We start from the raw sequence: 18,519 nt of genomic DNA, 5'->3' as shown, positions 1-18,519 counted from the left end.
AGGTCCCATGGTGAATGTTCTTAGTTGATGACATTATTACAATTGATGAAACTATTGAAGAATTAAATGCACAATTAACCTTATGGACAAATGCCCTATAAATAAGAGGTTTTAATAAGTATGACCAAAATAGAGTATATGATATATATAATTTGATAAAAATAGGAGTGCAAATTAAGGTATACTTGAGATTGGAGACCAAGAGATAACTAACTCAATTTGACCTTTACCTTGATTTGATAATTCATTACAAGTGAGAGATTGAGGAGAATGTTGCATATAGAATTAAATTAGGATCGGAAGAATAGAGGAGTACATTTAGAATTTTATGTGATAGCAAATACCCATTTAGATTAAAAGGAAAATTCCATAAAACAATAGTAAGGTTAGCTATGATATGTATGGAACCAAGTGTTGGACAATCAAGAAATATGTTAAGAAATGAGTGTGGGGAATGCATATGTTGGAATGGATAAGTAAAAACTAGAAATAATATGCTCATAAATGAAGTCATTCAAAAGAACCTAAGAATAACTTCAGTAGGTGATATAATGGGAGAAAGTAGACTAAAATGGTTTAATCAAACACATAAAAGACCATCAACAACACTTACAAGAAGAAGTGATCTATTATATGTGGAGGGGGCAAGACTATCTAAAGGAAGAGTATAAGGACATGGTTAAAATAGTAAGAAATGATTTAATTACCCATGACTTAACAATGGATATAACAAAATGACGAAATAGGATTTGTGTACTCGACCACATATAGTTGGAATAAGGCTTGTATGATGATGATGACAATAGCATTAAAACTTTCAAAACATATAAAAATCATAAAAATATTTGTACATGGTATAAATTAATTAATCTAATTTAATAAGACATAAAATGACATTCAACTTCATTTTCAACCATGAAAAGGTAGTTTTGAAATTTAGAAAAATTATACAAGTCACATGACATCAAATACAAGCAAATTGTAAATTGTAATGATGTACTAACTAGGAGTGTCAAAGGACAGGTTTTGGATTGGACTACGTCCAAATCAAAATCAATTTGAATGGACCAACAAAACATATTGAATTGGACCAGTCCAGACTTAATGGTCCAAAGTGTTTATTGGATTGGGTTGGGCCTAGTCCATTTGTAATTGGTTTATATTGGATTAGGTTTGGATTGGACCCAATCTAAATTAAAACAAATTTGAACAGTTTGAATAGTCTAAATATTAATTTGGATTAGTCCACAATGGCCCAAAATATTCATTAGATTGGATTAGACTAGTCCATTTATATTGGATTCATACAACACTGGATCAAATTAGACCAATATCGAATCCATTAATTAAAGCTAGGATTTTGTTAATTATTAGAAAAATCATGGGTACTTTAAAGAACTTTTTTAATAGTAAGATAATTATTAGTAGGATTTTGTTAAGCACATGTGTTGCATGTGAGAAGTTTTTCTTCATATTAATTACTTGAATTTTAGATATGTCATAGTTAAGATAGAAATTGAAAATTAACAAAAACAACAATATGATAAAAAATAAACTTAAATGCTTGTACCAAATTACAATTACTACTACTACTACTACTACTACTACTACTATTATTATTATTATTATTATTATTATTATTATTATTATTATTATTATTATTATTATTATTATTATTAGTATTAGTATTATATTTTGTGTTCCATTTATATCATAAATAAAAATAACTTTTATTTTAACAATTATTTTTATTTAATATGATGAATATATAACATTAGAAATGTTCTCCAATGTTTTTGACAAAATTCTGTACATTTTCATTTTTGGTATTCTATCTTTTTTTAAATATTTATTGTTTAATTATGACATCATGGGTTTCTTAGAAAAGTTGGATCATTGACCCACCATCTAGATAAGAAAATAGCTTTGCTCTCGGATTAGTTTTAAATTTGGAAAAATTATAGTCAAAACTGGCTATAAATTTAAAATTAGGCTCTATGTTAGTCTAGAAATCAACAAAACTCTAACAATGGACTCTACTTTTCAAATTATAAAAAACCCCTGCCATGTCATCAGAGTCTTATGTGGCTATTGCCAACATGGGACTCTTAATCCATGTTGGACACAACAAAAAACTTATATTGAAATTGCCCTTTAATGTTGGGTGATTGGAAAATAAGAAAATGGTTTTTACTTTCTCCCTCTCTCTCTCTCTCTCTCACTCTCTCTCTCTCTCTCTCTCCCCACTCTCTCTCACTCTCACAGTCGTCTCTCTCTACTCAACGACTATGTGATTTGAAAATAAAAAAAAATGGTTTTTTGGTTTCTGTATTTACGTTCGCTCTATCAATTTCTCTCATTCTTTCTCTACCTATCGTTCTCCCCCAATCTCTCATTCTTTTTCTCGGTCAATCTCTCATTCTCTCGTAATTTCTATCATTCTCCCTTAGTTTCTCTCACACTCCTTCTCTTGTTCTTTTCTTTTATTTTTTTACACACTTATATGGTATTAATTAGACTGTAGAAAAGAACATGAGACCAATTTGGTATAGTTCAAAAATCATTACACCAATTTGATAAAAGTTCACAAGAAACTTTTGGCAATGAAATTTACACCAACTTGATAAAAATTTATAACTAGATTGTACAAGTGGTTGGTTCCTTTAGTTATTTTATACGGTCTTATTAGTACTATAAAAGTTTGTAAGGAAAATAAAAAAAATGAGAGAGGTAGCAGGAGAAAGACTGAGGGAGAAGGAGATATTAACCGAGAGGGAGAGTGAAGAAGAAGAATAAGAGAGAGAGAGAGAGAGAGAGAAAATGAGAGAGAAATCGAGGTTTTGATTTGGCTACATACCAAAGCTGAGAGAGTGAGAGATCGAGAAATGACTGCGAGAGTGAGAGGGAAGGAAGGGAGTGAGAGAGAATTTGAAAACCTATTTTTGATATAGTCTTTTTTTTGTGTCCAAAATAGATTAAGAGTCCCATGTTGTCAACAATCACATAAGCCTCTGATGACATGGCAAGAGTTTTTATAATTTGAAATGTATAGCCGATTGTTAGAGTTTTGTTGTTTTTTAGACCAATCTACAATCTAATTTTAAAGGTATAACCGGCTTTGATTATAATTTTCCCTTTAAATTATATATTTCATTTACATTATATAAATAATTTTTACTTATCACACTTAATTTTTGTTTGTCTATGATATCATTTGACCCAAATCACTAACCCACCACTCAAAAAGAAAAATAGTTTGATTTCTAGGTTGGCATAAAATTTTGTATTACATTTCCATCATTGAAAATTTTTTTTCTTATGTATAATACTTATTTTTGTTCAATATAATGAAATGCATAATATTAGAGATGTACCCAATATTTTATTTTTTATAAATATATAACATTAGATATGTGCCTAAAATTATACTTCTTACATTTCATACTTATTTATTTTAAATTTTTTATTATTTAATTATGGAATTATTTATTAATCCATTTGACCCCAAATGATCGAATTGCTTGCCCACCACCGGGAGGGAAGAAAATGATTTTGTTTTCAAATTACTTTTCAAAATATTTATTTTTGTACTATTAAAATTAATATTGTGGGTTTAATTATAAGAATTTTATGATGAGAAAAATATATCTTAAATATAGGATTTAATGAGAGAGAATAGGAAGATATTTTTATTTCCAATTGGTTTTAAATTTTACATTCAATTTCCAACATTAATAAAAGTATTTCTTATTTATCATACTTATTATTGTTTAATATGTATGTTAAAAATGTTTCCAATTTTTTTATTTTATCTATTTTTTGAATTTTATTATTTAATTGTGGCAACATGGATTAACCCATTTGACCCAAAATGGTTTAATATGAAACCTCTATTTTTTCTAGGTAGATTTTAAAAGTATAAGCTTTTATGTTATTGCAATTATTAATTCGTTAAGTATGAATTTAATTAATAGAAATTAATGTTGAGAAGAAACAAAAATAACTTAAATATAAGATTCATTGAACATGAATGCAAGTTAATAAATTAAATATTGGATTTATTGAGATGGAATTGAATGTATTGAATATCATAAAATTGCCTCTTTTTAATTCATTTAATATGAATAACCGATTACTCTATTTGTCCTCACTTTTTATCAATAAATTTAATTGTAAAGGGGTAAATTATACCCTTAAAAAATTGCAGAAATATTCTTGAGGCCATTTATGCTTTTTAACATAGTACATATATATTTTGACAAAAGTGGCACATCCCATACACAAGACGGTCATTGAGTGTTAGATAGAGTGAAAGAGTACCTGAACTCTGGAGGCAAGCTTTTGGGTTAGCACAGAGATTACTGCTAGTACAGTACGTCAGACAAAATATAGCATCTTGGCTTCAACAAATTGTAGATGCATGCCAATAATAAGGTGAAGTGAACACACTTTGGATTCCTCTGACCATGTTAGTTATTAAGTGGAGTGGAAGGAAAGTGTGAATGACGTGAACACATGCGGCAGGGAGTCCAAAAAGCAAAGCAACCAAAGGAAACTTGTGGCAGGCGTTTGACTTAATTGGTACCATTCAAATCAGAAATGAATCAAGAATTTATTGTTTTTCGGACAAAGCTCTTAATTTAATTAATTAATCTTGTATTTCAGTCAGTAACCAAACTCTGTCCGGTACTGACCGACGATTACGGGCCAGCCTTGATACTTTTGTTTTCTCACATGGCCTGTTCTCTCCCGATATTATCGGTAAAGTTTGTTCGGTCTGATTAGGGCACAAGTCATTCTTATAAATTGGAAGCATTCATGGTAAAAATACAAAAGAAATGTATTCTTTAAAACTCATCCTGATTTTTTTTTTGTATTTTTCTTTATATGATCAAATTATCTTTGAATGATCAATTAACTTTATTAAATATTTTATAATAAAATTACTTTGGACTTCTGTGGGCCAAGTGTGCATCCGGGCTCTGGTTAGGGTTAATCTTGTTATGAAAAATATTTAAAAAGATTGATTGGCCATTCAGAGATAATTTGGTCACATAAAATACACAAGTATTTAGGTGGACAACTTCTATTAATAATCATTAATGGTGATTTAATGAAAATATAATAAAATGTGACAGGGTGGTCACGGAGGTTTTGAAAATTCATGATGAATTCAAGAAAAATACGAAAAAGTTATGATGAATTTTGGACAATACTTGTGTATTTTAAAAACCCTGTTTGGGAATTGGGAGTAATTATTTTTAACCATTTATCGGAAAAGTTATTAATTTAAGCCGGGACCACACTAATCAGCACTTATATGTATTTAGGGAATAAAGCTGAACAAGTGCTTGTGCATTTTAGCAAATATAAGCCCATTTTGAATGAACTAAAAAATTTGACTTTTTTAGTGCTTACTGCATTTCTGGTCGGTCTTGGCTTGCCATGTAATTTTCAAAATGCCTATGCTACCCCATTTAAAAGATGTGCTTCTTCACCAAATAGGCAAATATTTGCAAACACTTATTAGGATAATCACTTATTTATCTAATACGCACGACTACTCACGCCAATACATAAAAGTGTTTGTCTTTTGAAGATAATGCTTTGAATTAGGAGTGGTCATTGGTCAACCTTTAGGCTTTAGCAATCAGAAAGGAAAAAGAAAAAAAAAAGGGTTTCTATCACCTTGTTTTAATTGGGGGTGCTTAAAAATAGGTGTTTATTCAAAATAAATTCTTATTTGAGCCATTAAGCACTTATTGGTATTTGGAAAATAAGTGCTTATTTTAAAAATCAGAGCTTATTTTTAATCCCAAATTTCCAGTTTTTTTTTAAGTGCTTATACAATAAGCACTTATTCAATTTTTTTCTTCCAAAATTATTCATAGTTGAATTTTAAAATACCACTTATAAAATTATCTCTAGTTGAATTTTATAAAAGCACTTTTATAAAAGTACTTTTACAAAAGCACTTTTAAGAATGTACTTTCATGAAATCACTTTTACAAAAATATTATGAAAACATTTTATAAAAGTACTTCTATAAAAGTGCTTTTGTAAAAGTGCTTTTGTAAAAGTGCTTTCCTAAAAAAACTTTTATAAAAGTACTTTCATAAAAATAATTTAATAAAAGTGCTTTCAAAGGGTATATTTTAAAAATTTAAAAGAAAATGAAGGACAAAATAATCACAAATGCTTATTTAAGTACTTATTAGAGAAAAAGATTATCAAACACCCAATATAAAATAAGTGCTTATTTTAAAAAATAAGCACTGGAAAAAATTGGATGCCAAATGTAAATAAGTGCTTTTTCGAATAAGCACTTATTTTTAACTTAAGCACTCCCAAACATGGCCTAAGGCTTTTGGTTCTACTGTTCTTGCAAATAAATTAGATTCATCTCTTCTTACTCTCAAGGTCTGAATCTAGAAGAAGTGACGGACTAAAGCAAGCATAGAGATGTAAATCCAAGTGCCGGCTTGTATAAGGTGATCTCCATTCTGACAACCTATGATCAAGGTTCAAAGTATTGATTGGGAAAACATGTTTGGGAGAGGCTGAACATTCATTCTGGCTTAATTGCTTTCAAGTATTCTAGAGAGGCTATTCAAAAATGCTGAAACAGATAGCATTTCAATTTGGGTTTTCCAGGTTTTTCACCAAACATAACTTATGGACTGCTTATGTGGGATCCACCTTGAAATATCAGAGGCCACTGTACTATGGCCCACCCAAAGAGGCCCAAAATCCCATTTAGTCCTCAATCTACAATAGTTAGGCTTTACTTGAGGGTACTAACTTGCAATAGGTTGCAACCAGCTAGGTTAGGGCTGACCGGCTGGTTTTAAGGTTTTTCATTTTTACTTGATATTAAACTTCAGTTTAGAAATCAAGTATTTAATTAGCTCATTTAGGGGTGCCAATGTGCATGATTCTGTTATTAATTTGACTTTTTTTTTGTTTTAAAAGTAAAATCTGTTTTTTTTTTTTAAATTAAAATCTTACTTCTTGATAAACACCCCCTTAATTAAGAGTTCATTTCTTGATACACTGTTAAAATCTACCAGCATCAGAATATGGGTTTGAATTTTAGATTGACCATTTTGTGTAAAAAATACTAGAGGATAAGTCTATAACCAGGCTACTCTTATAAAGCCTTGGATAGATGAGACTTGAGATCAGATTTTCAGTCCTCACAAAATCAGGCTAACATCATTTTTACAGTCACTTGCAACTTTGTATTGGGAATATCTCCATACTTGTATAATTTTATTCATGGGACAATATTTTCAATGCATAACTGCAAGTGGATGTGAAGATAGTGTGAATACAATCTTGTGAGGACTGAATCCGAATTCTTGAGACTTCCATTGAAAAATGACCCTTTTTGTTTAGCTTGGTTGATCAGGTTCCATTGTTCGAATTAGCTTCAATTAGAACCCAAATATCTAATCATGCCAAATGGTCATATAAACAAGAAACTATTTGGTAATGGCTGAAGTGCATGACTTGTTGCTTTGTGAATTCTTTAATGGTTGAATGAAATGTTTAGGGTCTGTTTGGTTCGCAGACAGGACCAGAATTGGAATAGAAATCACCTATTCTTGACGCCTGTTTAGTTCAATTAGGAATCGAAATCGGATTCTGATTGTTGCTGTTTGGTTCATTAGGAATTGGAATCGGAACAACTGAAAATTTTCAAATTTGTATTAATTTATTTATTATTTTATTATTACTATTTTATGAATATATAATTATTGTTTTATTAGTACTTTGTTATTATTATTCTATTAATATTTAATAATTAACATCTTAGTATTCTGATTGTTTCTGTTTGGTTCATTAGGAGTTGGAATCGGAAACAACTGAAAATTTTCAATTTTGTATTAATCTATTTATTATTTTATTATTACTATTTTATGAATATATAATTATTGTTTTATTAGTACTTTGTTATTATTATTCTATTAATATTTAATAATTAACATCTTAGTATTTATCACTAATTTATGAAAATCCATTAATATATTATTATTTTATTATTACATTAATAATATTTTTATTGCTATATTTTATTAATAATTTATTATTTATTATTATTTTATTAATTTCTATTATTTCTATTTATTATTTTAATATTAATTTATTATTATTTAATAATTAGTATGTTAGTATTTTATTATTACTTTTATTATATTATCTTAATATTTTATTTCTACTTTATTATTATTATTTAATAATTAATATATTAGTATTTATCATTAACTTATGAATATTTTATTGATATATCATTATACTATTATTACTTTAATAATATTTATATATATTTTATTATTTTATTGTTAATATATTATTTTACTAATATTTTGTTAATATTTTATCATGAGTTCTCTACTTCTTGAAAGAATCTAGAATGGGAATCCCATTCCCCTAAGAATGTGAATCAAAATCTCATTCTTGCCAAACAAATGGAAGGAATTGGAATGGGCCATTCCAATTTTGATTCCAGGCACCTATTCCTGGAAATCAAACATACCTTTGGTTGATTACCTTACCCCAAAATATTCCATAACATGACCATCGTATGCATTAAGGCTTAGTTTGTTTGTGGTGCAAATCTTAATTGAATACAAATTTTGTACCTGGTTTAGTTTTGCATTTGTTTGTTTGCAATTATTAGGGGTATTCTTAGGTCGGCTGTGCTCGATTCTAGGCTATTTGGCCAACTGAACCAACGTGGTTGGGTTAGAGAGTTAGTCACTTAAAACCGATAAACTTGAGTTGTATCGGTTTGAGTCGATTTTCGATTTGGTCGGTTGATTCAAAATTTTAAATTTAAAAAATCAAATTTAGAAGTTAAATTTAAATTTAAAGAATTGTGTAATGATATTATTAAAAAGTAAATTTAAAATAAAATAAAAATTACAATATAAAATTGTTAAAATTGGAAATATAGAAAATTTCTCCTTCCTATATTAAAATTATAAATATTAATTTATATCTATGGTTGGGTTGATTCGATTATGAATGATCAAACCAAAACTGACCCAACCTCTCAAGTTAGCATAAAATTGAACTAAAACCAATCAAAATAATTAAAAAACCAACAAACTCGGGTCGGATTAAGTCGATTTGGTCAGTTTGGTAGATTTACAACCCTTGTAATTATGATTTGTACTTATGTTTAATATGAAATTTGTACTTTTTTTCTCATTTGCATTCATTGGCAATGCAAGTTTTGCATCTTAAAAACTGATGCAAAATTTGCACCACCTTGCCCTTAGTTCAATTCTCTCTCATTTATGTAAAGTGGGAACCACATAATCTTGCTTTCTACCTACCTCTAAAATAAGGTTTTAAAATAGTTATTGACCCAGACAGACCGCTTGGCCCAAAAACTGAACAAAATACCGATTTCGTTTCAACCCAAAATTATTATTCTCCCAAAAACTGTTAAATTGGTCAACACTCGTTGACCCAAAAAAATCAAACTGTCAACACGGGCAACAATTTTTGGGATCAACAATTTTTTTTTTTAAATGTTATGGGCAGATCCGTTTAAGATAGGACAATCAAATCGCTGACTTGGAACCCAGTGACCAAAGTAATTCTGGTTCTACGTTGATTTTTAAAACATTGCTTTGAAACAAATAGCCTTCCTACCTAAGGTGGGGAGTTGAGACTACACCGTTTTACTTTCTCTTTTACTTTTCACAAACAAATCAAACCAAATCAAATCTAAAGCAAAAGTAAATCACAATTGACTCTCTACCTATATGCACTCCCATGCATTTACACTAATGCAAATGAAATCTGCACTGAAAAAAAAAAAAAACTAAACCTAAAAGACAAAACAATATAAGCCATTCAATTCAGCCACTTCAGCTGTTATCAAGACTCCTAATTTTAAGACAAACTAAGTTTAACACGTTCATCTATAAAAGTATATAACTAGTGGAATGAGATATTCATCAGAAGTCACGGACAGTTGGGGAGAATTGGAAGTCCCAAAAAAGAGTATGAGTTACATGCAATTTCTACATTATGCCAGAAGGGTATGATACCTAGGAGTGTTCGAGGTCCAATTTTGTGCAGTTTGGAGAATATCTCAAACAAAGCCAGTAAATTATGGCTTGAGACTAAACCAAATTGTTTAAGCATGGAAATCAAAAAAAAAAAAAAATGTTTTATTTCTATTTGGTGTGGTTTCTAATACGGTTTGGGGACTTTGGGTCTTTCTATGATTTACTTGGATTGGTATAGAACAAAAAAATTAATTAACTAAACATGAATAACATAGATACCAATACCATTAGGAGAAATTTGAATTCAATTCATTAATTAATAGATCACACTTTTTTTCTTTTTTCATATTTAATTTGACCCAAAAAAGTATGTAAATCTGTAACACATAACATATGAAACTATGAACTAACAAAGAACAATGGAACATATGTTATATGTAAAATTTTTAATAATTTTGAAACAACCAAAGAACATTCAGTAAATAATTTTGAAACAATGGAACATATGTTAATAATTTAAATATATACAATTTATAACAACAACCAAAGAACATAGGAACAATGTAAAAAAACCAATTAAATAAATTCAGTAAAAAATCAGAACATTCATAAAAACATTAACTAAAACTCATTATTTTTTTATAAAACAAATTCTTTTATTAAATATTTATTTACTTATAAAAACATTCGGTCAGTATCTTGGTTTTATTATATATATTGAATGATATTAATTTATATAATTATATATAATTATATTATATTAATACAGTTTATAGTTTGGTTTGATTTATAAATTTCAATAAACCAAACCGAAAACTTAAACTCTGCATTTTTCAAAACTATGAAACCAAACCATGAACACCCCTAATGATACCAAAAGAACTTTGACCAATGAGAACCACCCAATTAATTTTTTTATGAATACCTCGGTTACCACTTTTGTAATTTCGGTTGATTGGTTATCAAATTTTTAGGTATCATGCCTTTTCAGTATCATGGTCGAACTGGTTATAATAACAACCTTGCTGTGTTTTTGGTAGTTTTCATTTTCAGCATTCTGATATTCATTCTTGTCTCTGTTCACATCCATTCACTTGTATGTGATCCAAGAGGGAGAAAAGAATCAATTGAATTGCTGTTAATTGTTTTTTCTTTTAACTCTTATGTCATTGCATACTATACATTTATTGGTTAATCCATTTTGGTCCTCTATTGATAAAATATCAAAGGAAGTGTTTAGAATAGCCAATTCAGCATGGAAGCATAGAGGTTCTAACAATTTGCATTGTCAGACTATTTGCCTGACCTGATCTCTATGATCTTCAAGTTCAAGATATGCTCACAAAAGTGTAACAAATCTTTACTCTCTGGGGATTAGTTTGCAAGTAGGGTCCCTGATGGATGGTCTGGGTTAGCTGCATGATTCCTTCATCTGGCAGATACGGATGACAAGAGGCCTGATTGGCCACCATTTTCCATGATGAAGTGAACATAGTTACAGCAATGACTAAATTCATTCTTTATGAGATTTCAGTAAGACTAACTTAGTAACATCAAACCCAGAGAATATTTCACTATAGCCACACATACCAAACTCCTGTCAACATTCCTTAAAGTAAGATGATGAAGGGTGCAGCCTAGCGACTAAGGTACATGTGGATGCAATCAGCCAGTAGGATGACAACTCAGTAAAGGAGCTTTGTCAGCAATTTGGAATCTTGGGAGCTTGGGAGTTTGAGCACCTTGGCATAAAGTCATCTCGGCATAAAGGCACCTCGGCACCCAATTTAGTTCGGGCAAAAAAATCAAAGTGCCAGTTCAGGGCCAAAGATCCAAAGCGCCACATAATTGACTCCAGAAGCTTCCCCAACGGACTCCAAATTTCCCGGGATCACGACATTTAATAACAGGGCTCATCCTCACTCCGCTCGAATCGGAGGAAAGTGATAAACCTTATCAACTGGCGCATTGCTCTCCTTCGGAAAAGGAACGGATCTTATCTATGCAGCCCGGAGATCCCAAAGCCTTTTTGTAAAATTCACGACTACTCAATTATATAAGGGCATCAATCCTCAAGGTTAAGGTACGCACGATTACTTGCACCCAAACTCTCTAGCATTCATACTTAGCTCGCAAACACACAAAATACTGACTTAAGCATCGGAGCGACCTCACCAAGTCTTTCACCCCGGTCCTTCTGAGCACTATTTTGCAAATTGATCCAGCTCGCCACGCAAGTACGTCCAAACAATTCTCCAGCTAGGAATACCACGTGGCATATTTACTACATGTTTCTTTCTTGTTTTTCTTTATTCTTGAACCTTTGTAAGGTTTGTATCTATTTAAACTAGAGAAATGAAAATGCTCATGATATTCTGTATTTTAGAAATTGGTTGGGCACTATTACACTTAAGGCAAATTGCCAAAGTAGAGCTTGGTGTTTATCGGACCCTTGGCCTGGATACTTGTTCCTCTCCTTTCTCATTCCCTTCTTCATTTACCTCTTCCACACACTCCTCCAGTGCCCTTTAGATTGCCGATGCTGCCTTTTATTGTGCAACAATAGCCAAGATCTTTAGCGTTCGCCATTTCTAAGAGATCACACCGATTGCAAGCACCTCGATCGAGTGAGATATAGATACTACTAGTGTATGCATATGCACATTTTGTAGTATGGGTGGTCCATGTTTGGGGTGGAAGAAAGAGCCAACAAATGCAGCTGCTGTGGTGGCAGTAGACATGTGTCTGGTGGTGGTGGTGGTGGTTTCTTCCATTGAAGTGAAGGTGGTTTCAACATGAGGGAAGTGAATTAAGGCGATATGAGAGAGATAAGGTTTGATTTTGCATGGAGCAAAGAATGTACTACTATTAAAAGTGTGAATGGGAGTGTAGAAGATTAATTTGATTGAAATATCCCCAATCATTTGAATTTGATTCATCTTTAATTGTGAGGACAAAAATATAATTTGAACAACCATTTTTCTCATTCAAATCTGTCTCATGAGATCTTATATTTAAGGTATGAAATCACATTAACATTCATTGAATCATATTCTTGACTAAAATATCCTTAATTTTGAATTTGGTTTCTCCCTTATTATGAGTGCAAAAAATGTAATTTGAACTGCAACAAAGAATAAGTGTAACAAAGAATAATTATTTTTATTGATGATAGAAATAAAATACAAAGAATAATTAACCATATTAAAGAGAATAATTATTTTTATTGATGATAGAAATAAAACACAAAAGGGTCCGCTTGGTTTGCAGGAATAGGGGTCTGGAATCGGAACCGGAATGGGCTATTCCGATTCCAACTGTTTGGTTAGGCGGAATCGGAATCCCATTCCCATTCATGCTAGAATTGCATTCAGTAATTTGAACTGTAATTTTGAATTTGGTTTCATTCAATCCTATATTAATTAACCATATTAAAGAGAAATAAGTGTAACAAAGAATAATTATTTGAGCTTGATGATAGAAATAAAATACAAAAGGGTCCGCTTGGTTTGCAGGAATAGGGGTCTGGAATCAGAACCAGAATGAGCTGTTCCGATTCCAACTGTTTGGTTAGGCGGAATCGGAATCCCATTCCCATTCCTACTGGAATGACATTCCCCAATTTGAGGGAATGGCCATTCCCTGCCCCTCCCTTGGGAATGAAATCCCATTCCTATTGATTTTAATTCCCATTCCATTCCTGTCTAAACCAATCAGACTATGGGAATGGACCGTTACGATTCCGATTCCGATTCCGACTATGAACCAAACGGACCCTTAAAACAATAAAAAAATGGAGTTGTTTTTTTGTTTGGTGGCAAGTTAACAATTCAAAATTTTGGATCAAAATGTGTCTACCCTTGATATCATAATTAAATAACAACAACAATAACAACAACAACAATTAAAAGGTGAAATCACACAAAGTATAAAAATACCAAAAAATTGTAAAAAATATTTCAGCACATCTAATATTGTATATTCATTATATTAAACAAAAATAAGTGTGATAAATAAGAATAAATTTTATAGATATAAAATGTAAAAAAATTTTCAAACATATTATGTACTGTTGTCATCATTGTCATTATAAAAAAATTGTCATATGCAAAACATATACCCACTCACTATATTTATAAGATGCATGGTATGAGCTTTTCTTTGTTGTATGTTTTTCCTCAAATGAATGGATTATGGGCATATTGGGTCACTCTGAATCTCCTACCAACAAATTCTTCTCACCTCCCTACTCACAAGACATTGATGCGGTCATATGTTAGCAACATCTCCCAAGTAGGGTTGTTCACGATTAATCGAATCATAGGCCTATTTTTGAAATCGAACTGGAGTTATTGATTTTTGGAAAATTGGTAACTGAAACCGAACCAAAGCCGATCAGTTAACCGGTTGACCAGTTCGATTAACCATTGGTTCGATTCATCGGGTTTTCAATTTTTTTATATTTATAATATATATTATAAAAAATATGTAAATATATAATAAAAAACTAGAAATATATATAATATTATATTTTAAATAATAAATAATATATTATATATTATAGATATATATTTATATATAATGCATAGTTATTAATTTATAATATATAAAAATATATATAATATACATAAATATATATAAAATATATAGAAATATATCGGTCGATTCAATTAACCATCAATTTTCTATATTAATTAACCGAAACCGAATCAATACCTTTGGCTTTTTAAAAATATCGAACCAACCAATTCAATTAACCGAATTTTCGATTCGATTTTTTTGGTTTTTAAGATCACTCCTACTCCCAAGGTGACAAGGGAGATATTCCGAATGTGTAGTGTGTAGTTGTAGCCTTGTAGTGTGGGTAGGGTTTTTGGGTCTTGGTCCAAGGTTCCAACTTGAGGCCTTTGATACATGTTCCTGTGGGACTCATGTTGGAATCCACCTAATAGAATAAACCGTCTAATTAAAATCCCAACGGCTAGAAAGTGATGCACTGTTAGGTGCGCTACTCTTCCATTAATTCGAGATGAGATGGATGATATAGGGTCAGGGTCAGGTCAACTTTAGTCCGGGTCGGGCTCGATATACTTTCCTTTAGTCGGGTCGGTCATTTCATCTGTCGTCACTTCGGTTCGGGTTTGGTTTGGTCCATGGACGTATCCGAACGACCCTTTGATATCCCTATTCGCCCTATTCGCCTATTCGGTTGTTCTCTATTTCTGCTCCCCGAGACCCGACTCTCCTAGTCGCATCAAGAAACTAATGGAGTATGTTCTTGTCTCGCTTCGGTCCACGACTCGAGCACGCCGGGATATTGTTTTCCCGGCTCACCGGAAGCAGCTTTCCGTTAGACCGGTTGTCACTCCGGCGAAACCATGCTGTAGGAACATTATGGGATCCAAAGCCTCTTAACGCCAAGATAACGTACCATATGAGAAATGGTTTCGTTGAAGAAGCTCAGAAGATCTTCGACCAAATGTCCCACAGAAGTACCGTCACGTGGAATTCCATGATCCGAGGGTACTTCGAGAACGGAAAGTTTGACCTGGCCGTCCAATTATTTGACGAAATGCCCAAGCGTGACCTCTTCACTTATAACACTATGATTGCGGGATTGATGCAATATGGTGACACCGAAGGTGCAGAGCAAATTTTTGCCCAGATGCCATGTCGAGATGTTGTTACTTGGAATTCCATGATAGCAGGTTACGCCCGAAATTCTTTGGTAAAGGAGGCCCTTCTGTTGTTCAATCAAATGCCGTCTCGAAATGTGATTTCATGGAACCTGGTGATGACGGGGCTTGTGAATCTTGGATCAATTGAGCTAGCGGAAGAGCTGTTTAGGGAGATGCCAACGCGAGATGTGGCGTCATGGACAATCATGATATCTGGGGTTGCAAGTGCAGGTCGGATTGTCGAGGCCCGTGGACTGTTTGAAGAGATGCCAGTAAAGGATATTCGAGCATGGAATACAATGATCGTTGGATACATACAAAATGGCAATACTGAAGTTGCTGAAGGGTTGTTTTGGAAAATGCCAGAGCGGGATATGGATTCTTGGAATGAACTGATAAATGGGTTGTTGGGCAGTGAACGGATAAATGACGCCCTGAGAATTTTTACCAAGATGCCTTTTAAGGGCCCAAGACTGTGGAATTCAATCATGTTGGGATTGATTAAAAGTGGACTTGTTGAAGAAGCTCATGCATTTTCTGAGAAAAACCCATTTAATGATATCATCTCATGGACAAACTTGATTGTTGGGTATTTTGAACTAGGAGATGTTGGCACTGCAATCAAGCTTTTTGAGTTGATGCCTAGTAAGGATGAAGCTGTATGGAATGCTACAATCTTTGGATTGGGAGAAAATGATCATGGTGAGGAAGGGCTGAAATATTTTATTAAAATGAAAGAGAGAGGTCCACCCCCTGATGAAGCTACCTTTACTAGTGTTCTGACCATCAGTTCAGACTTGCCGTCCTTGGATTTTGGAAAACAATCTCATACACAAATAATCAAAATGGGCTTTGATTGTTTTGTTGCAGTTTCCAATGCAATAGTTACCATGTATGCAAGATGTGGGAGTCTGCATTATGCTTTGCTGGAATTTTCTCACATGCAAAATCGTGATACCATTTCTTGGAATGCCATAATCTGTGGGTTTGCACACCATGGATATGGTATGCAAGCCCTTGAGATGTTCAAGAAGATGCTGCTAATGAATGTAAAACCTGATCAGATAACTTTTGTTGGGGTTCTATCAGCTTGTAGCCATGCAGGTTTGATAGATGAAGGTTGGCACTTTTTTCACTTCATGAGATACAAGTGTTTTCTTCAGCCAACATTTGAGCATTATACTTGTATGGTTGATTTGCTAGGGAGATCTGGACTCATAGATGAGGCCATGAGTTTTGTTGGTCAAATGAAAGCAGAAGGAATTGAAGTTAGTGCAAGCGTTTGGGGAGCTCTACTTGGAGCCTGTAGAATCCATGGGAATATTGAAATAGGTGAGATGGTTGGAGAGAAAATTTTAGAAATAGAGCCTTACAATGCTGGTGTATATATGATTTTGGCAGAAATGTATCTGATTAATCGAAGGAAAGAAGATGCAGAGAGGATATGGGTTAGGATGAAGGAGAGGGGCTTGAAGAAGCAGCCTGGGTGTAGTTGGATTGAAGTGAACAACACTGTGCATGTATTTCTTGCAGGAGATTGTTCACATCCTGAGTTTCATAGTGTCTGTTGTGTTCTAAACTTCCTGAACATGGTGATTGAGATTGAACTTGTATGAACTAATACTCTTCTGTTCCAGACAATATAGGTTTTACCTAGTGGATATGGTAGGGGATAAACATATCCCCTCCAGCTGTTTTAGTAGTCATGTGCGCTTCATCCAAATTGTAAAATGAGTGAGCTCTTATTTCTTTTTCAGGCAGAGAATGAGATTCTTTTATAGATTTTTTTTTTGATGTTTTACTTTTGACCTAGGAATGTTGTGTTACTTTTGACAATATCACAGAAATATGACTTCATCTATCTTGCAGACAAGGAGAATCAGCCCAAAAAATAAAGAAAAAGAAAAGGTAGAAGCAGAAACAAGTATATTCTGTAACTTGAACACATAAATAATAATGCAACAGGTAACTAATCTATATAAGATTTTATATTTATGCACTCCAATTTACAAAATGTGGTGCTGCAGTTAGCAGTGGTTGATACTTGAGAGAAATAGTTGGGCATGGAATTTGTTGGACTGAATTGATTCTTCACTTTAGAATAGTTCATCATTTTGAACTGGTAAATAGATTCTTATCTTGTAGAGAAGCTAGGGATAGTCAGCCAAGGCTAATTTTATAAATGTTTTCATGACACAGTGTCAATGGTCAGGTTATCTTGTATCAAATTCAAATTCAAATCGTCCTCTCTGCAACCAAGATTTGCTTTCTTATCAAAGGCAAAAGCTCTCTGTATTCTAGATTGGGATGGAATTGCAATATACTTTTCCTATGCATTTCAGGGAGAAGCATCAGTTTATTCACACAAGCCCCAACTCCAAAATGTCCAAATGAGTTCCTATGATAATACTGGCAGAGCCACTTCATACTTAATATAAAATAATTTAAAGAAAAAGCATAGCTCAAAATCAAAAGTGTTGCCTTGTTTTATCTCCACCCGCTGGGCGCTGGCTTCTCTCAGCGTATAATAATCTCAGATATGTCATTTATCTCCTCCTAATAGGAAACAATTTTTGGATAAGAGCCAATTAAATAGGAACTCATTAATCTTTCTGATCAATTTGAGGATGAAATGAGATCCAAGAAGAAAATAGAGAGGAGAGAGAGAGAGAGATGCTGTGTGTAGGGTAGGGTTTGCAGGTTGTGTATGGTGACGATATTGATCAGGGTTAATTCGGGCTTGAACTGTTCAAGCATGGATTTCAGAATTTGAAGAATACATTGCAGGATGATTTGAATCATCTTGAAGGATT

At 32.3% G+C, this 18,519-nt stretch overlaps 1 protein-coding gene across 1 annotated transcript; it reads left to right on the top strand.

Moving 5' to 3' along the window:
- The first annotated feature begins 15,048 nt into the window (after positions 1-15,048).
- LOC104600971 (uncharacterized) lies at positions 15,049-17,579 on the top strand. The gene has a single exon (XM_010264148.3). The coding sequence runs from the start codon at positions 15,301-15,303 to the stop codon at positions 17,320-17,322; it is 2,022 nt and encodes a 673-aa protein (XP_010262450.1). The 5' UTR covers positions 15,049-15,300; the 3' UTR covers positions 17,323-17,579.
- Positions 17,580-18,519: the final 940 nt, after the last annotated feature.

The sequence above is a fragment of the Nelumbo nucifera genome, chromosome 3, assembly GCF_055504915.1.
Source record: "Nelumbo nucifera cultivar China Antique chromosome 3, China Antique-T2T, whole genome shotgun sequence".
Taxonomy (NCBI): Eukaryota; Viridiplantae; Streptophyta; class Magnoliopsida; order Proteales; family Nelumbonaceae; genus Nelumbo; species Nelumbo nucifera.
This window is presented reverse-complemented; position numbering and strand designations above follow the sequence as displayed.